Source organism: Pavona decussata, unplaced genomic scaffold, assembly GCF_977016875.1.
Source record: "Pavona decussata unplaced genomic scaffold, jaPavDecu1.1 SCAFFOLD_16, whole genome shotgun sequence".
Classification (NCBI taxonomy): domain Eukaryota; kingdom Metazoa; phylum Cnidaria; class Anthozoa; order Scleractinia; family Agariciidae; genus Pavona; species Pavona decussata.
This window is the reverse complement of record NW_028145439.1, coordinates 3,062,930-3,083,666: the sequence shown is the minus strand read 5'-3', so window position 1 is coordinate 3,083,666 and position 20,737 is coordinate 3,062,930. Positions and strand designations below refer to the sequence as shown.

The following is a 20,737-nucleotide window of genomic DNA, read 5'->3' as shown; positions in this document are numbered from 1 at the left end:
GAGAATTTAATAAAACAATTATTCCATTCGCGCTGGTTGGATATGAGATTGGTTATAGCCAACTCGGCGCTTCTCGCCCATTTGGCTATTTACCATCTCATATCCAACGCACGCTCATGGAATAATTGTTAAATAATATATACGCGTATACGGTTGGAAAAAAAAACAACCAATCGCCAACCTCGAACGTGGTATTTTGAATAATCGACTAAAATTCTAACGGCAGTGCAAAACACCCAAGACGTCCAAGACCAATGGTAGAGATTTTCTAACCAGCAAGAAACTTTCCCCTTCTTTATTAATAAATTATTGAACTTGACTAATCAGGTGGAAGTGAAAAGGTAAAAACAAGTTTTTTTCTGACTGCTAATGACCGTTCACCCGATTATTAAATGATTTGTTAAGAGCAGAACCGTTTCTAATCCTTTGTATGTGCTTACTCTGTACATGCTAAAATATCAGCCAGCAGCTAGAGTTAGCTAGCGCCTTGATCGCCAGCGCTTGCCGGCAAATCATGAGACCGTGCAACCCACCAAGGGGTGGGAGGACCTTCAAAAGTATCTGAACCCAAAAGAAAAAGAGCCTACACATCTTTAGTCAAACAACTAGGCGGCCGTTTTCCCTTTTTCTTCTTTTCTTTTTCAGAATCCCTTCCACTCTTTTAAAAGCGGGCGAAGTTGTTCTCTTCGTGAATATGTGTCCCGGCAGCGGATATGGTTTTTGAGCCTGCTGGTCAGTAATTGTGTTTTGATTTTGCCGATTTGTCCTCAATTAGGATATCCTCTACCCACTTTCTCGCTGGTGCAACTCAGTGTTATGTTTATCTCAGAACCAGGGGCACTCAATTAATCTGGTGAGCTTGACAGGACGAAGTTTTCACGAGTTAATTCACTGAAACTGAACTGAACTTTCGCTCTCACCGATTTTATCTCGGTGAAGTCTTCATTCCGTCGCAGTCTTTTGTTTCTTTTCTGATCTTGTAGTGGACCCAAATTAAACACAGTCGTTTCTCTCCACCGGGGTCAAAATTTTAGTCGTGTGTCCATGGTTAGGGTGATAAGTGAAATTCGTCAATTTATCAAGCAAAAACTACAAAATTTTCAGCCTGATAGCTTCCAACCTTTTCGATCAACCAGCCGCGTATATCGGTTGCATGCTTTTTTTCTTTTAAAGAAAGAGATTCGGTATAGATCTTATGCATAGATGGCGGTAAATGGTTACGCCCTACTAACCAGTTTTAGAGTAAAATTCTGATGAGTTTTGCGCATGCTCTCGAGGTTGGTAAGTGCCGGGCTAATTAGCCCTTCTAACCAGTTTTAGAGTAAAAATTCTGGTGAATTTTGCGCACGCTCTCTAGGCTGGTAAGCGTAATTTTCATAAAAATAAAATAATAATTTATCTACTCGCCATTTGTGAATAAGGTCTATAGATGAAGTTACTTTGGAGTTCAAAATCTAGCCTGCGTATAGCTGACGGAATGTTGGGTGAAAGTGACAGTTCGCCAAAACTTTGAGTATTCGCACGTTGACGATACCGCCAGCCACGCAGGTTATTCAAAATCGTCTGATATGCACATTCCATATGTTTTCATGAACGCCATAGCATTTTCAACATTTGATACTGGAATTTTCTTATTTCTCGTTTCCATATACAGTCGAACCTCCCGTAAGCGACCGACCAAAATACCAAGATTTATTGGTGGCTTGCAGGAGGTGGTCGCTTACGAGAGTCGAACCACAGGGAGTCTCTTTCAGAAACATGTCTGACACATCTACTTATTCGAAGAGAATTTATTGCATACATTTTCCTTGTTACAACACGATCAGTGCTAGATTGTCACAAAAATTCTTTGTAAACTCTGAGTAGTGAGTTCAGTCAGCGAATGTGGAAATCAGACCATGTGTCAAGTGGTCGCTTATAAGAGCTTAAAAAACAATGTAAAATTATAACGCCGTCACATCAAAAAGTGGTCGCGGTCGCTTATGAAAGGTGGTCGTTTATGAGAGGTTTCAACTATAGGAATTTGACTGGGAGAAACTGATTTGGTGTTTTGGATAGGTGGTCGCTTACGGGAGGAGGTCGCACGTGGAGGTTCGACTGTATTAATAACAAGCCAGATTTAAAACGAATCGTTGAAATGAAAGTTATTTAGCAACTCTTTTCTATAATGTTGCTCAGGTTTAGACTTTTAGTCTATTTCGATTGACCGATTTGCCATATCGTGAACGTGGGCGGTTTTTGGAAGCGACATGGCAGGGATCATAAGATTGAAGCGCAAGCTTGTGACTCAACAAGAAATAAATCCAATGCACTCAGGAACTTCCGCCAGGGAAGCTGCATACTTGACTTTCAATAACCGGCTAAAGACGGGCTGCATTTTTACTGAGGTGCCACAGATGCCATGACTCAGTTGTGGGGACGTGAGGTTGAAAGTCACACCACAAACTTGTGAAAAGTAAACCGATCGGTTCACATGCTGATTCGCGGAAACCGCCCGGGAAGGAACACAAACATGACGCCGAGAAAAAGAAACATCTAATCACCATTACTTTGCAAAGAAAGGCAAATAACACGACCTTGGTGGCTGGGGTTCCTTAAATGCGCGGCGCAAACAACGTTATTCATTTGGTTACCAAAGATGACGAAAGGACTAAGATAATTGTTTCAACCGAAACAGAGCCATAAAAGGCATTTATGTCATTTAGTTTGGAATTCCCTGAAAAAGGACAACAGATGACACTGCATTACAAGGCGAATTGGCAATGATTGGCAAAATAATGAAACAACAAAAATGAGTGTCTTTGCGTTCCAGGTAAAGCACTTACGAAATAACGTTTAGATGCACGGCTCTTTCAAAATAGAGCAAACTTTTTTTATTTCACACTTAACTCCGGCGTTTTCTCATACCGAAGGGAATTTGAATTACTTGCGTGAGCGGAACTCATCGTGTTATTTGATTTAGGGCGCGTTCGATTGACCCTATTCCGGAATAGGAATACACACAATCATTCCAAGAAATCCCTCAAAAGAGATTTTTGGAGTTACTGGAATACAAAATCGATCTTAAATTATCATGTGTCAGCGAAAGTTTACAGAAATGTCTTCCCAAATTTACTTAAAAGAGAAAGAGAGAAATCTAACAGTTATTCCGCCTATCATTCCGGAATACGGTCTTTCGAAAGCAGCCTTAGCCTTGGCATGTGAGACTACTGTCGAAAATGACTGAAAAACTCAGTCCTTAATTGAACTTTCTGTTTTTATTACTAATAATACGGCCTACTGTATTTGGGCGAAACGAAAAGGAACGAGACGGAATTTCACTTAAGATAATGTAAAATTAGAATGAAGGTATAAGGAACAATGAGAATACCCATGAAACATGCTGAATGTTATGATATGGGATACGGTGAGTTGGATTCTGCGGACATCGGAAACATTTATTTGTCCACAAACTCAATAAGACTTTATAAGATGGAATGAATAAAGAGATTAGGAAGTGCATTAGCTTAAATAAACATTTCATTATCCAAAGCGGCAACTCAGTTTTCTCTGTGACTCAAATGAACTCTAGCATTGTATAGCTGTTTAACTTTTTGAAGCTGTGGATTAGTTAAGCCGTCTTTACAAGTTGAAACTTTTAGCTGAAACTTAATTGTGTGCAACAGCGCTTCGAAACAAATTTCAGCAGGCGTTGCACCGTGTAACATGGTCGGTTTCGTGAAACTTTTTCGAACTTCCGTTGCGGGACAAGTTTCACGAAAAGTAAAACCGCTTTCTACTTCTGCAGCGGTCGCAGTGGTGAAAAAAAAGAGTTTCACCGTGTAGCACCACTTCGTGAAACACAAGTTTCAGGTAAAAGTTTAAACGTGTCACGGCGACTTTACTCCCAAGAGACAGTTCGAAAGGAACTTTTCAGGTGAAAACTAATTGGCAGTACCAAGTGGTGCTGTTTGTTTTCATGCAATCACTTCACTTTGCAAGTTTTATTCTCGTTTTGACTGGTTTGGGGTGCTTTTGGTGGTGAAGAAAAAACTCTTCCACAGTGCATACTGTTCAGAAAAACTCTTATCACCCATTATAACTAGCTGAGAAGGATAGAAAATAATCCATAAGCCAAATAACTTGCTGTTATTTACACCAAAAAGGTAAAACTTCCGGGCATAAGAGTGAAACTATTGTCAAAGACAAGTCCATTAAACTCGAGGTCATTGTTCTACCGTTCAAACGCCACTGGAGAAGATTTTGCAGTTTCGAGGTCTTCAAAAATTAAACCAGTGATTGATGATGTTTTTGGCAGTTTCAGACTTGGATGCCTTTGTATAGTTCTAAATGGTACTAATGAATTATTCGTTGCATTATTAGTACGAAAGTTTCTTAACACCTCTAAATGTATTCAGGTATATGCATGCAAATAGGATAGTTAACATAGTTCGCAGTGATTGAAAGCGGAATTTCTTTGACACGAGTTGAAAGTGCATTAACTTGACACGTTTCAACTTCCGTATCGATCCAGCAGCTGTGTTGGAACAATGTATGTTTTTGCAATGAAACTAAAAAGCTTGTCTTTCCATAGAATAGAGTTAATCTGCATTAAGAGGTCTTTTCATTGCCTCTCTTTCGAACCGGCAGTCAGGCATCATCAGATTTTAACTCACTGAAAAGGGCTTGATTGCACTTTCTACCTTTTCATAAAACCTGTCTCGTTTTCAATACAGTTTATTGGAATTTTCTATTTTTTATTTTCATATACTGAGATGAAGGCTAAAGTATAAAACAAACATCCAAATAAAAGCTATCGACCAGCTCTTTTCTACAATGCTGTTTAACTAGTTTTTCTCGATATTTTCCCGAAATAATACTTCCAGTTCTTGAACGTGGGCGCTTTTGGCTGATCGAAAAATCAATGGCAGGGATTAACTCCAGTTGCCACATCAGACAGGTGTGAAAGTTGAAATGAAAATTCAAGTTGGTGCCAACAAATAAATCCAATACGCTCAGGAACTTCCGCCACACCATATTAAATTTCCGGGTATGAGAAAATAAGGCTGCATTTTTAAAATGCCAAACACGCTACGATCGCTCAGTTGTGGGGAGGTGAGGTCGAAAGTCACGCCCACACAAACTTGTGATCGGCTCACATGTTTGTTCACGGAATCCGCCCGGGAAATGAAAACAGATACGACGACAAAAAAATCGTAATTTAGCGTAATCACCATTACTGTGCAAAGAAGCTAAAAAATAACATGACGTTTGCAGTCAAGAGTTATTAAAACCGAAAAGTGCCAAAAATGGTTAACTGAAACAACATGCAGCATTAAAAGGCATGCATTGATTTCTAATAAAGAAAGGACAACTCAAGCCCTTCAAAACGTTGAATCAGGTTCAAAAAGGACGCAAATCACTCAGTTGAGAAAAGAAAAAAAAAAACGATAAAAACCTCATTTCAAAGGTACCGATGCAGAGTGGTGTCTATAGGCATGAATAATGACAAACGATGAGCGACAGTTCATTTTCTGGGTACGTTCAGGACTAATGAAATAATGTTTCGTGAAAACTATTCCAAAAAGCCAGCACAGGCTGTGGTGTAAACGCTTTTGTTAAACAAAAATAATTCTTAGTTTAATGACGGTTAGAGTATGAATTGCTTTTGTGAGTGGAGTTCATTCGTCTTCAGTTTCATATGTACTTGATTTAGCCTTGTCATGATGTTTGTTTCTTTGTTAAAGGCATTACAGACTGAAAATGACTGAAAAAACAACATTTATTTGATCTAATTGAAGTTTCTGTTTTGATTACTAATAATACCCCATACACGTCTTTTGATAACTGAGTGGATGTGATTCAAAGGGTCCATAAGTCAGACATCAACTAATAAAAATATTTTACGAGTCCTCAGTGCTTTTTTTTGATAAAGCTGAGAAAGGATACTTCTTGATCCTCTCTTGTCAGATTTAAACACATTTTTTTCTCTCTCAATATAGAAAGTAGCAGAAAGCGTAAGTATTTATTACATAAGAATGGGACAAACCTCGTTGCATTCCCTTTTATTTTTGGAAAAGTTGATCATGAGACATCAAACAAACCATTGTTTTCTCGAGGAACCAGATTGGCGTTTGTGAATATCCAAAAAAAAATACGCTTTTTTTTCTCGATGTATAAGCAGCTGCCAGACCCTTTACGAGAGAAACCGGGAATACCACCATGGATTTGTTCTCTTAATTCTAAGAAAGCACAATTACACCAGACATCAAAGGACTATTTTCCTCCAGTCACTGGCTCTCTTATAGATGTTAACAGAATTTTTGTGATGTTTTTGTTTCGGCTTATGTTTCGTTGTGTTAGCTTAATTCTTGGAAATGAAGGAGTTGTGTAGACATCAAAGGACCATTCTACTGCGGCCGATAACAATTTGAGGCACAAAAGAAAAACTTATGCATTTCTGAGTTAACAACCAGCAGACGCGAGTCTCGATTACACAGTAAGGAATACTTGTACATGATACTGTGTTCCTTTAATTCTTGGAAAAGAAGATCGTGTGAGACATCACTTTTCTTAAGACACTGATCATCAAAAAACGTTTACCCCTGAATCAAGGTGCTAAAGAAACAAAGTTGGATTGTCTTACATCGGCAATTATTGGATGTCGTTGTCGAATGTAAACTTTAAATCCTTGGCAAAAGCAGATAGAGGGAGACATTTAAGAATCATGTCTTTTCAAACCATGCTCACAGATATTACTGAAGGGTTTCGCTTACACTAAACTGCTATCATATAGTTAATTTAACATACTCGATTTTGTTTGCATGTGGTTATTTGGTGGTTATTACGGAGGGCATAAATCTTTGTCTTGCAGAAATTACATGACAAACTCTCTTTGACCTGAAAAGGCAAAGACCCTTGTCTGTTGAAGCAAGCCGCCTTCAAACCTTCGGGCCCAAACAACTAAGGATTTAACTTCTACTCTTTTTTTTTTTTTAGATATTCTGAAGGACCCTGAAGAGAGGGAGGGATGTTGTTCTGTCTATCAATAGTGACACTTCATGAGGGATTTGTTTAATCCAACTTAGGACATCCTTAATTCTATAATTTTGAATAGAGGACATAGAGCGTTGTTCCTGTTATCACCTTCCCACACAAAGAAAGATCGAATAAACAGGAAAGTACTTTTAATAGTCTCTGTGGCAAGCTGAGATAAGGTATTTTGCTGCCTTTGTAAATTAGCTAAAAACTTAAGTGGTCAGTAAGACAACAACCTATATAAATTTCAGATCATATGAAAATCAACATCAAAGAGCGCTATATGCGAGAACTGGTCGCAAAGACAAATGCCATTTGAAAAATGTATCCACATGTTACAATAGGAACGATCCAGAAAGCATTCAGTGGGTTGCAAAAATTTATGCTCACAGTAACCGAAGACTGGCGAGACAATTCGGAATGCTTGCCAAAATCCCAATTATTTCAGATAACTGTGGAGAAAACACCCGGATTTAGAATTACGGCTTTTCTTCCATAGAACTAGAGTCCGCAAAATTTGGGTTAAAAAGTCTGTGGGTGAAGACCGCAGACTTCTGAACAAAGTTATTGACCAGTTCTTTCCTTTTGTGCTCTTTATTATGCTGTATAATGTGGTTCTAGCTTTTAAGTCTGTGAAAGTGTAACTATTCAAATGGAACCTTCGCAAGCCAGTACCATGTCTTCCTGTGGTACGGTTTATTTATTGAGAAATAGGTGATTCTAAAGTTTGACCGATCTCTTGAAGAACGAGTGACCAGTTCTCTCCAAGTCTAGAAATTTTGGACTTTGGCACTCTCTTTGGAAGCGGAGACAAGCCGTAATGCAATTAATTAAGTGCTTAGTTTGGTGACACGACTCTCGATTACATACAGCTGTGTTTAGAACTCGTCATGTCTTTGTTTGATTTTAAAAATACCAAGACCAAAAAAAAAAAATGCACTGATCTTCATTTCTTTTACGTAATACCGCGTTTTATTTTGAACAAATACCTTTGATTTACAATTTACAATTTCAGAAAAATTGAACAGCCCATAACATTTTACACATCTTGAGTGTGTCGAGTTTATGACCAATACTTATGTTCCTTTTTGACATAAATTATCACGCGATAGTCCAAATACCGTACAACATTAACCGAACGAAACATCGTGAATTTCAGACGACATTATGACTGAAAAATTTATGATCATGCTAAATGCATGTACCCAATCAAATCATTGCGAAGCAATGGTCGTTATGCACTTTGATTTCATAACTGAAAGAAAAAAATCAACTACGGTAATTTGTAGGGTGATCGATGGATACATCAATGGATAACTTTAATAAAAATGCTCAAAATCTCAATGCAATTTTTGAATTCCTTCCAACCCTTACATCTTTTGATATTCACAGCGATAACGAATGACCTACGGATAAACATACACATTCCTAGTGTGCAACGTCAAGTTAATTTACATTGGATTCGTAACACATTCGGAAAAACACTGACAACGAGTAATTTAATATTGAACCAAACAAAATAAAATCAACTGCAGTCGCTGGCAGCATTTCAACATTGAAAATCGCTGCATGAATTATGGTTACGTTCTACAACTACAGCATTTAGATGATGAACCAGGAATATACTGATTAAATTTGGAGCTCAATGAAGTGAAGCGCGATTTATATGAGGCGCGCCCCTCCATCTTATTAAAATTACAGTAGTTTATAATATCTATGAAATTAGTGGACACATCCAATAATGCATGATACACATTGCACGTCCTGGGCCTGCTGCAAACACAACCGATTCTCCTCGACATTCACACTGGTACTGTCTTAAATTCGTTTGTTCGTTCACCTCGCTTTTTAAATTATATTCCGACGTTCCACGTGTTGAGCAAGTGACGCCGACGATTTTGTATCCTTTCTTTTCCTCTACGATCACGTTTTGCCCGCTTCCCAAAGAGTCCGCCGTGAAGGGGACACCTTCCTTTATCTCGTAGCTGCACAATGACATATTACCCGGTCCTGCCTTTCCATCCTCACCCTTGGCACCTGTAGGCCCAGGAATGCCTGGTGGACCTCGTGCTCCAATGAGTCCACTTATGTTGATTTGTGAGTCGTTGGAGACAATCACTGGATGGCTCGCTTTTCTCTCCAACTCTGCGATTTTGTTGGTGTGCTCCAAATCTCGTTTCTGAAGTTGTGCGATCACTTTGTCCTTCCTCCTCACTGCCAAGCTCAAGTCGGTCATGTTGCTCTTTAGTTCTTCGACCATTTGCCACAATTCTTGTGTCGATCCAGAAGCCTGTGAGGCGGAGTCTGGCACAATTTCTTTCTTGCACTCGTGGCAAGCTGGCATTGCGAGTATCCCCAGCATAACCATTAAAATCACTGCTAAAGAGGCCAGACCGAAGAAACACCCAGCAAAAGCAAGGATCTTGAACAAAGTGGGACATCGATCCTTCTGGTATTCGTTGGAGAACTCTGATTCATCCGTAAAAGTCCTTCTTCGCTCTTTAGTCTGAACGGGTTCATACACTTCATTCGCCTTCTTCCTGGGTCTCTTGTTGCTTGATTTCTTCGGGTCGGGTAGAGGTCTTCCGCGATTCCGACTACGGAAGACTTCATCTTTAAGCCTGCTCGGGTCCTCGTATTCATGGGACTCGTCCATGTAAACCTTGCCGTTCATGTTCTCGTAAGAGGAGTGATGTCTGGGGCTGAGAGGCATTTTTGCCTGAAACTCTGGGTCATCGTCCATCATCAAATCGTCGCTGCCAGTCGGCGTGAAAGCTCTGTTTGGGAACAGTTCCGCACGAGAATTTACGCTTGCCATTGCACGCCTCTTTACCGCTTCCTTACACCACCTTCTCGCTTGTAATTAATTGATGTAACTTTCAATGTAATCTTCAAGAATTAGACTTTTAGACTCACTTCGTCGAAACAGACCGCGTTGTGAGCAATATTTACGTTCCTGTCAGAGACAAACAACGGGATCAAATGTTTGTAGTAATTTGAGCTAGGCAGGTACGCAGTTGATCCTTCCGAAATCGTGGGCAGTGTAGTGTTCCGTCTCAGAGTAAGATGATTCACTGAATACCACGCGGTCCGGCAGAAGTGCTATATTTATGTTTACCATGATTGGTTTGGGTTACGCTCTGGAACAGAGGTTATTTACAAACCCACAATAGGCCCTTCGTGGAATTTAAAGACCAGCCGCCTTTTACGTAAACGGCGTAAGAACTTCCGGTATATCTATTGTTTAGTTTCCCGCCATTTTAGCTCGTGTTGCATCTCATTACAGGTATGTTGTTCTCGCTGAAAGCTCCGAACTTGGAAATTCGCCAGCAAAAATGTCGTGCCCGCTAACATGACAGTGCAGCCCTACGTCGATCAAGGGAGGGAGGATCTGACCCAGCAAACGTGCTTGATGAGATGAAAACTCCAGAGACTAGCAAAGTCCTCCCTGTTTTTACGAAGCCCCGGGGCAAATTCTTAAGTAACAAATGATGGGTTGCCATGTCATAGAGTGTCATTTATACCATGACGACAATTCAATCGAATATGTTATACTCATGCTCATTCATGCTTACAAAATCTTCAAAATCGCAAAGCTTTGTATGTAATCTTTCTGAACCAATCAAGTTGGGGTCGGATAACACAATAGCTTGTCGCGTTGGACGTTTTGTTTGGCTCGAATTCCGCCGTATGAAGGCCGATTTGAATATTAGACTCCTAATCGCTGACGGGGGTAAATTGGCAAGAAAAACTATGCGTTTTCCACACGAAAATATGACGGACCCGAGTAAATTGCACAATCAGACGAAACAACTTAAGGACATTCCACTGGTTAAGACAACTACAGCACCAAACACCGACAGAATCAAATCAGCAATCGTCAAAGGCAAGCAAACGTCGTTGCCCTGCGACACGAAGGGCCAAAATCTCTCAAAGTTTGAACACAAAGGTCGCGATGGGCCTCTTGTAGTCTTTGCTCAAGAAGCTTTATATAACTACAGCAACTTTGGGCATTACAAAGTTATCACAGCACTGAAACCGGCAGAAAGCGTTCGCAATCAGTTGTTCTTTGCAAACGAGTCAACAAAATCTAATAACAAAGAGGTGTTAATCAAGAGTGAAAATTCACACGATCCCGATAAACACATCCCTGGAGTCCCGAGCTTAAAAGGAACAAAGGGAACCTCAGCTATGGATAGATTTGTTGACAGGAAAGGAAATCATCGAGATAAGAAGACGAGAACTCAGATAACAAACCCAGATTCATTCGAGCAGTTAATAGAACGGTACAAATCTCGTAGAGTCATGTATAAAGATCTTATGGGGGCTGGACACGTTGAAGTCTTGGACAAGCTCGATGGCTTGTACAGACAACGGAAACAAGAGAGGTTAAAACTGCAAACCCAATTTAGCAATCTCGGTGAAATAAGGACGGAAATAAATGTTTCAACGGGGTTAAGGGATCACGTAACAGATTTAGAAGAAGCGAGCAAGGAAGCTAAAGACCCAGTAAAGCTTCCGAAGATTAGAGTTTCCACGGTCGCGGACGTCACAAGACAAGAATCGCGACGCAAACTCGATAGAAGACACTTAGCTATACCGAGAGAAAAACGGACAGGGGCTTTAAAATTAGGCAAATTAGGTGACCAAGTCGATGTGGATAGTTTAGGTAAACCCAATAAGTCTACGAATTACGAAACAATGACTGTTAGTTTACCTAAGTTCTAGACGGATTACTCTTTCTCTTCCAACAGAAGCTACTGGAGAAAGGATTTCAATTATTCTGATTTCACATCGCCGTAAGGGAATATTCAGCATGCACTACAAGATAATAACTGGTGATTTAAAATGGCCAAGATTTAACCAAAAATTGCATCCACAAAGTCAACAGTTATCTAGAGCTCATAACATAAACCATGGTTGTCTCTCAGCTGGAAGTTAAAAATTTGTTTTGAACAGTCTATTTTGTCAAAATAGTCTCGACTGTTTTCCGGTGATTATACAGTCCATAAACAAATCCCGGATGCCAACAGTTTTGACACAAAGTAGAGGATTTATTTGGATTTGCATGTCCCTTGCCAAGAGTTTAAGTTTTCTAGAAGGACTTTAAATTTGATAGTGGAGGTCAAAGCCGGGCCAAAGTAAACAACGGATTCCTTTATCACTACACACAATAAGGTAAACAAAAGAGATTTATTTAATTTATATAAATGTTAATTCGTCTCAAGTTCGAATGCTGCATATAGCTCATAAGCTGCGTTTAAAACTGGCTTGGTAGCCGATGGTAGGCAGTGTAATGTTAAGAAATAAAAGCGGAGAAAGTAAAATTTCATTTTGCAAAATACAGAAATGCAAACACGATAACGACACTTCAGCAGTTCTAAACAGCTTCATTTCAACAACTATGAATTCCAGAGGTTAAAAAACCCTCATATTTGAATACAATATTTTCGTTTTGCAAAAAAACCAGCCTTGTTCAGGTATAGAATGACGTTAATTAAAACTTCACACTGTAGGATTCACGGGAATTCCATTCACAGACTATATCAGTTTGAACCAAATAGACTCTTTCGTGGTAACACTGATCCGCCATGAGTATATGGGGTAGTAATGACTCATAACTACAGTACAATAAAATAAAAGAAATTAAACCCCCCTTTCCCCAATATCAATGAAGAATTCGCGTGCAAAGCCAAACGCGCCATTTTTCCATCATTGAAATAGGGGGGAGGGGTGGTCTAAATCTTTCCGATTTGAATTGTCCAAGATTGCACAAAGCACAGTCCGAGTGTTTTTAATCGTTTGACGATGGGAGTGAACGGGACAATATGCACTGAATGTGCAGACAACTGAGATAAATAAACAAGAGATTAATCATTCAAAAGGCTGATAACTTTTGAGACTGTGAAATCGTGAAGTGTGACCATTTAAACGTTTCCTGCTGTGCTTCCGGACTATCGCAAGAAGAACTCTTAGAAATTTTGCCAGATGTATATTTTCTCGCTTTTTGGCTGACTTCCCTGCGTTATTCGGTCCCGTATGTTTTTTCGTTTCTCGTTTTCTCGACACATGCAGCTGGACATGTAAACAGCTTGGCGCTTTTAATTGCTTTATACTGAATTAGTGGGATACGTCATAAAAAAGTTTTTATACTCAGTCACTCACCGAGACCATTCTTCATGCCAAACATCATGTTTACGTTTGTTAGGAGAGATTACGCGTTTCACTTCAGTAATTATTTTAAAACACCAGTCTTTAAGCGAAATCCGTTAAGTTAACTAAACTGCTGGTACAATATGTTTGGCAAGCGCGCTTCAGGTAGCTTTGCACTTGGAATGGAATATTTAATCAGGTCGTCACCTATAGCTTTGAAAACATTTTGAATGAATATTTGATCAACTTGTATGTAAACACAAGAAGTGGGCATTCTCGGTAGCATGAACAACCGTAGTGAGTTGTTTATAAAATTAAAATAAACAACTCTCTGCCAAATTTCCCACTCAGGCATGCTGTAGTTGACGATGTTCACTAAATTTTCTAGGTTTAACAAAATCTAAGAGCTCTATAGACTTTACAGTGGCTGATTTAGAGATGGGGGAGGGGGTACAGATCCCCCTTTCAAATCTGAACCTTCCCACTTTGTCTTCAGATAATCAAATCTGTTGATATTAGAGGGACAAGAATATCTTAGAGATAGTTTACTAGGAAATTTTATCGAGTACTGTTGAACCACCCGTAGGCGAACACCCAAAATGTCAAGCCTGGGTGGTCGCTTACTGGAGGTGGTCAGTTAGGAGAGTTCAGACCACAGAGAGTACATGTATCAATTTTGAGTCACTTGCTTGTGGTAGGCAAATGTACAATTCATACAAAAATCCCAAAGTGCCGTATAATTCTCTCTTGTAGTAGCATGGTACATCTAAGGGACTACCAGGTTGATTGCCGAAGTGATACAGGACAGGAACAAAAATTTACAAAGTATCCATTCTGGTTATACATGACCGACAGCGAACGATGAACTTTGAAGTTTGTCTCGCTTGTTTCGTCCTGAGAAATGAAACGTTCGCGGTATGCTAAAGCGAAATTCGTTGCCAAACTGTTTACCATGGTAATACTGGATCACAAGTCAAGTGGTCGCTTACCGGAGGATGAAAACAATATAAAATTTTAAACTATACACCTACGAGAAGTGGTCGCTTACGATAGGTTCCAAATATAGAGAACTGTCTTATTTTTTTAAAAGTAGTAGCTTACTAGAAGTGGTCGCTCTAGGATGTTTTACTGTATTTCAAACTTGTTGAAGCTCATACACGATAGCGTCTTGTTTCAGAAGAACACACAGATAGCATTTGACAGGAAGTGCCTTCTGTTGATACACTTTTATCATACTGTTGATATTGGCACTGATGACCTTTGTTGAGTATTTATAAACGAACACAAGAGAAAAGTGTTTCAAATCTTGCACACAAATTAAATGTAATGTTTTACAGAAAATACGCACTAATTCATTGTCTTTATTGACCGTGTAAAATACAACAATTGAACCTCCCCTATTGAGAATTTATGTTTTCATCCCTGCTTTTCCTGTTCAAAAGCATCACCATGTACTGCGAGTAACACACGAGCAACACACGAATAATTCCCGTACACACAGGTACATAACATACCGCTAACATACCGGTCTGAGGAAGGCAATAATGTTTCTCGATGATAAAAATGTCCAATGAAATAAAAAACTATAAAATTCATGCGTATTATAAGTGATCGTACGTTTGCTTCTATGTATTCGAATGTAGGCTTGGAGGGGAGGGCTTACTCCTCGAAATCGTCTTTCAGGAGACCAAAATGTGAAAGCTATCAACAAGTTCTCTCAGGTGCCACCGTTTTCAAGTTTGAATCTCTCTCTGAACTGGGCCAACTTTTCGGTTCTGACCTAGGAAACAATCGCTACAAATCAAAAGATCGTATATTACTTCTCAAATCTCAACTTAATCATGTTCTCGCGCGCTTATTGAAAGGACTGACGCAAAAACAAATAATCACAAGAACAACTGACACAGTTGCCAATGTTTCTCACGTTTTTAAAGTTGTTCGGTAGTGAGTTGACTATTCGCTGATCTGTATCAGTCCAATACACCTTACGGAAAAAGATGGCGGCTGTACATTTTACCACAATACCTTGCCAAACTAACACAGCCGAAGGCACATGGAAACGATCATCTTTTTTTTTCTTTCCGAAATTTTTCCCTGTGCTAACAACATTGTGTACGTTTGGTTTGAAGTTTTTAGAACTTTTCAGTTTGTTTCTATCACCGTTTTTTGGGTTATCGTACGCTAAGAATTATGAGTAAATATACCAGTCACAATCTTTTTCTCTACGGTGGATTTCTGCTTTTAGTAGCACCGACGAGCGTTGAGTGTGATCAATTTTTATCTCGACAGGTGTTTTGGCAAACAGCAGTAAATCGGTGAAACTGATGTTGTTATGCCGAAGCGAAATTCCAAGCTATCGTTTGCTTAGGCAAACAAACAAACAAACAAACAAACAAACAGGCACGACATGCAGATCATGACAAGAGACTAAGCAAACAGACAAACATCGCCAGACATATTCAAGTGCTGTGAAGATATCGAAATTTTCTAAACGGGAGAGCGGCCGGGGACAAAGCGACCTCAGTTAAGATGTAACGTAAACAGTAGGTAGGTGGGCACGGACGTAAACTTAACACGTACAACAGAAAGAAATCCCAACATGTACACACACAAGAAAATTCAATGGAGAAAAACGCAACATACTAGTTTCTAGTTTAGGAGAGGGGACGAGTCCTTGCAATATGTCCCCTAGGAAAGATAACTCCTCGATACATCTGCCTATAGGTGCTTATGTTATTACAAGTCCCGTCTACATACTTTGTCGGGTAAACAGATTAGCCCCAAAGTTCCTCCAGAGAAGTCTGTAAATTCCTGTTCGAAAAAATCTAAAAGAAATTTCCATCACAGTTAAGTGATACTTTCGAAAGCTTTCATTTGAACCGTCGCAGTTTTTAGTGAATTTATCCACTGACTCAAACGTTAGAATCACCTTGTTACAACACAATAAACTGTACTTCGAGAAAATTACTGCTCAGTAGCTTTCAGTAAAATGGTCACAATTTATTTTAGTGTTTCATCCACAGACTCAAAGACAGAAACACCTTGTACAACATAATAAACAGCACCACAGGAAAGTACTGCCCAGTAGCTTTCATTTGAATGGTCACACTTTAGTATTTCAATCACAGATTTAAAAGTTACAAGATCATGCATGTATACTTAAATTAAAGAAAGACCCTCGCAGTTATTTGTTCGTAACTTAAGCAGTTGCGAAAAGAAAGCCGTTTTTTTAAATCCTGAAAAAGTATCAGGCTTGAACGGAATTGTATACATTGAGCATAACTTTCAACCTTTCACCCGGGATTTCAACAGGAAAGTTTTGGTAACCTTCATTAGCTTTCACTCTGAATTTATCCAGAGGCTCAGTCAAAAGTTAACTGAAAGCCAACTTGAAAAGGAGCGTATGAAACAGTGCCACAGGAAAGCATTGCTCAACAGATTTCAGTTTGATTGTCTCAATTCAAAATCCACTGAGTTACGAGTTTTTAAAAATAGAACCTAACATTTGATCGTAGCCAGGACTGTGGTCAGCAAAACTTGACGTTAGTCTTCTTTGTGATATTTTTAATACCCGAATTATCCCTACCACAGAATTCGTAAGGCCGGATTCACGTAACGATTCTGAACGATACTGTATTAAACACTACGGACACCGCCTATGCAATACCAAGAGTTATCACGAAAACAAGGAGTTCAGTTATACACAATACACGATCAAATATCGACCAATATAATACCGAACCCGGAAATATAATATGAATAGGGCTCCTCTTTCAGCTCTTTCGGTACTGTTGAAAACAGGCTGCCGATGGCAAGAAGAAGCCTTTAAAATTACGCTTGCTGTTTTGAGTTTTTTCTCTTTGATAAATTCTACAAACTCGACGAAGGTCGGAGAAATGTGCGTGACTATTTAATTCTGTGGTTTGTGACCTCCAAGTTGTCCTAAGTGGATTTCTGTTGATTTGATTCGGATGTGTGTCAGCAACACACGTACACAACATGCTTACGATAATTCTCGACTTAGCGGTGCTATTTGAACCGCAAAGAATATACACTAACTGCCACGCTGAAAAAACTGATTGGTGTAACTATGTTGGAGTGTTTTACATAAGAAGACTGTCGTAGACAAAACAAGACATTGTTTCAGAGCTCAAACCAATCACCGGCCGCTCTAGTAATGGCATTTATTTATTGAACACATCGCAACACTGCCCAAATATGCTCATGCATGTTGCAATGAATATTCGTCTTCCGTAGTCAACAGACGGCCTGCGATTTTCGTGTGTCGGGGAGAAAAATGGCAAAATAAAGATCGTCTCCAGTTTTTCTGCAATTAAACTGTGCTTTGTTATCAATATGCGGAATAATAAAACAATTATCTTGCTCAATCTTGCGGAATATCGCCTGATTTTAGCCAACTCGGCCTACGGCCTCGTCGGCTAATATTCCGCCCGATTTCGCGGGATACTATTGTTGGTGAAAAACGCGGGAAAAGGTCACGTGAGCAGGGTTTGTGGATAGGACGCTGGTAAATAAGTAACATACAAAAAACGTTTGCTTGTTTCCTGAAAAGTAGGCGACTGTTAAGAGATTGCATTTCTAACGTTGCTGGCTTTTGAGTTGGCTTCAGGCCTTCCATTACCTCGAGATGCTGCGTCAGACAAATCACTGATACAAAATATGCACGGAGGTCGAGGAAAGAAGCCGCAAGAAGAGCTATGTGAACCAGATCACAAGAAGCTATTAACGGCTTTGTCTTTCTTTCTTTGGGCCACGATAACTCAAATGCAACTCCGTGATTGAAATGGCTATTCTTTGTTTTTTTTTTTTTTCGCTCTCCTGTGAAACGTTTACGCGGCTTGGCCAAATAACTTGAGTCTTCTAAAGCTACTGAGTGAAATGCAATCTGTCAGTTCTAGTTACAGGCGTTAAACTTCTACAACAGGAAGAAAACAAGAGCAAAACAAAGAAGGAAACTTTGATCCAGTTTAATTACCAAGCAATAAAGAGTTTTCTTAAAGGATTTCCGTCCAGGTTTGAACTACATGCTGGCTTGTTCTCTCTGGGCAAATGGGTCACCTAAAAGTAAGGTTCAAACTGTCAGCGAATGCACCTACCCCTTACAGAAGTAACCCAAAGGAAAGCCTCTTGAGACCTTGATGAATCTCAGCTTTCACCCCTCCATCTATCGCTAGCTACCTGAGCAATCTATCCTTATGAAGTCTACCTCAATGTCAACTGTCTTTTTTCGATGAAACTTGTAGCTTGCTGCTAAGTCAAATCTCAGTTCTGCTAGTACGTCCAGCTTCACTCCCCACTCTGTAACCTTTTTCTTGATGTGTTCTCTTGTTGCAGTCTTGTGAAGTGAGTAGACTGCTGTGCTGGATATACTTATAGCTTTCTGTAGAAATACAAGGTCAATACCTGCAACAGAGGATATCGAAAACCAGACATTTGCATAACAATATACACAACTTTTCCAGATTTCATTGGATTAGAAAAAAACTATCACTGAAAAATTTATAGAATTGAAGAACAGTTTCCCCTTCAAATCTGTCGGCCAACAGATTACTAACAGTCCACCTACAGATAACCAAATTAAAAAGTCTGAGCGATAATTGAAGGGTTTCCCGCAAAAGGGGCGTATATTGCTTTTTTGGTGATTTTTTTTTAGCAAGATCTTGATAAATCTTTACATACAGACTTGTTTTGACAGGAAGAATGTCATACTGTGACTTTACTGTGACTCTATTGACAATAATTATTACTTTTGTTTATAAGGGATAGTACTTGGAATGCATAACAAATATCAATGCATGGGGATGTGTGGAAATCTTTACTAAAGATGGAAATGAAGATAACATTAAATGCAATTCACCATATTCACCCAAGGAAGGAAATGTTCAAATCCTTTCTATCCCCTCCCACAACCCACCCCACCCCCACCCCCACCAAAAAAAGACCAGGTATCATTATAATCACAGTCACTTTCACCAGCCCCCTAACCATGGCCAACTCTCGCTGCTTAGGAATGCCAATATAAAAGTTTGATATCATACCAACTCACGCTCACAAAGACATTTCTCACACCTGGCTCATAAAATAATGTGAGCTAGTATAAAGTGAACTGCCCCAGTTACCAAAGATATGAAAACTATACCCACGGTTTGCCAATTGTTGATAACAACAGCACTGAGAACAAGGTTGTGGTTGGCACCCGCACCAAATGTTTGGCATACATTGTGGGAACAAAATCAATTTATTGGAATTCGGAGCGGCTTTGTACATTTGGGAAATCAAAGAATGTGTTTCAAAATATTTGGACGTGGTCAGAGAATCTTCAGAAAATGTGTCAATCCCTGGTTAAAAACCTCATGCCTGTGTTTAAAAAAAAAAAGTTGGAGGGTATACCACCATTGCCTAAACTATTTAACAAATCGACGGCAGTTTTATATGGTCTATACTCTTATAGACCATACAATGACATCAAAAAATGTTCAAAACTCAAGTGCGGCTCGTGGTTTCACTGTCAAGTTTTGGACATTTTATGACGTCATTTTATGGTCTATAAGAGTATAGACCAAAGAAAACTGCCATCGCTTTGTTTTTTTACAATAACATGGAAACAGTACGAGCGGAATTGGCTATTTTTTCGTTGAGAAAGCGCGCGCGTTATATCTGATGTCATTTTATTGTCTGTACTCTTATAGACAATAGCTACGAGCCAATCAGCGCGCGGGAATTTGGACAGTAATTGTAAAAAGTCAAATACAGGGCCACTTTTCCACTATTATAAATTGAAGTGGCTCAGCAATTCGCCAATGAAATAGAACAAGAATTATTATTGTTCAAGCAGCCCCAAGCCTTCAAGCCACTAAATTACAAACCTTATTCCTTGACGAGCCACCTCAGTTATGCCTCTCAAAACGTGGCCCTGTATTCTATAGTTGCTTCATGCTACTCCCCACCACCACCATCATCATCATCATCATCATCATCATCATCATCATCATCATCATCATCATCATCATCAACATCATCATTATCATTGTCATCATCATCATCATCATCATCATCATCATCATCATCACCATTATCAAGTTTTCACTTAAATAAATACATTACATTATCTTTTCTACCTTAAAATCTACATCCCATACCTTTATTGTTCTTTGTCCCAAACGGAGGATTCATTATAATCGTGTCAAACATCTTACTCCACCTGTCACAGGGTGAAATCTGCTGCACATCACATTGAACCAATTCGCATGTTTGAAGCTCAAATTCAGCGAAGTTTCTTGACGCGATTTCTATAGCATCACAGTCCACATCTAATCCAATAGTCAATGCACTTCCAAGCATGCAAGAACCGATGCTTAAAACTCCGCAACCACATCCTAAATCTCCAACAAGATTGCCTTCAATGTCTCCAAACGTTGAGTCTATAGTGTACAACATGTGAGCTGCAATATGCGGTGTAGTAGGATATTGCTCAAGATCAACCTTTGGATTTTCGAAAACATCAACTTGCTGAAGGTAGCCCTCTAGTTCTTTGAGTCGCATTTTG

At 39.4% G+C, this 20,737-nt stretch overlaps 3 protein-coding genes across 3 annotated transcripts; 1 reads left to right on the top strand and 2 right to left on the bottom strand.

The window, feature by feature from the left end:
• Positions 1-7,962: 7,962 nt before the first annotated feature.
• LOC146487358 (uncharacterized) lies at positions 7,963-9,835 on the bottom strand. Its single transcript, XM_085087315.1, has one exon. The coding sequence runs from the start codon at positions 9,833-9,835 to the stop codon at positions 8,732-8,734; it is 1,104 nt and encodes a 367-aa protein (XP_084943441.1). The 3' UTR covers positions 7,963-8,731.
• A 707-nt stretch (positions 9,836-10,542) lies between these two features.
• On the top strand, positions 10,543-12,537 carry LOC146487357 (uncharacterized). Its single transcript, XM_085087302.1, has one exon. It carries the CDS (start codon positions 10,543-10,545, stop codon positions 11,743-11,745), a length of 1,203 nt encoding a protein of 400 aa, XP_084943428.1. The 3' UTR covers positions 11,746-12,537.
• Positions 12,538-18,142: 5,605 nt separating this feature from the next.
• Positions 18,143-20,733, bottom strand: LOC146487356 (rRNA N(6)-adenosine-methyltransferase METTL5-like). Its single transcript, XM_085087496.1, has 2 exons — positions 20,331-20,733; positions 18,143-18,594 (listed from the first exon to the last, which is right to left on the bottom strand). Exons 1-2 carry the CDS (start codon positions 20,731-20,733, stop codon positions 18,362-18,364), a joined length of 636 nt encoding a protein of 211 aa, XP_084943622.1. The 3' UTR covers positions 18,143-18,361.
• Positions 20,734-20,737: the final 4 nt, after the last annotated feature.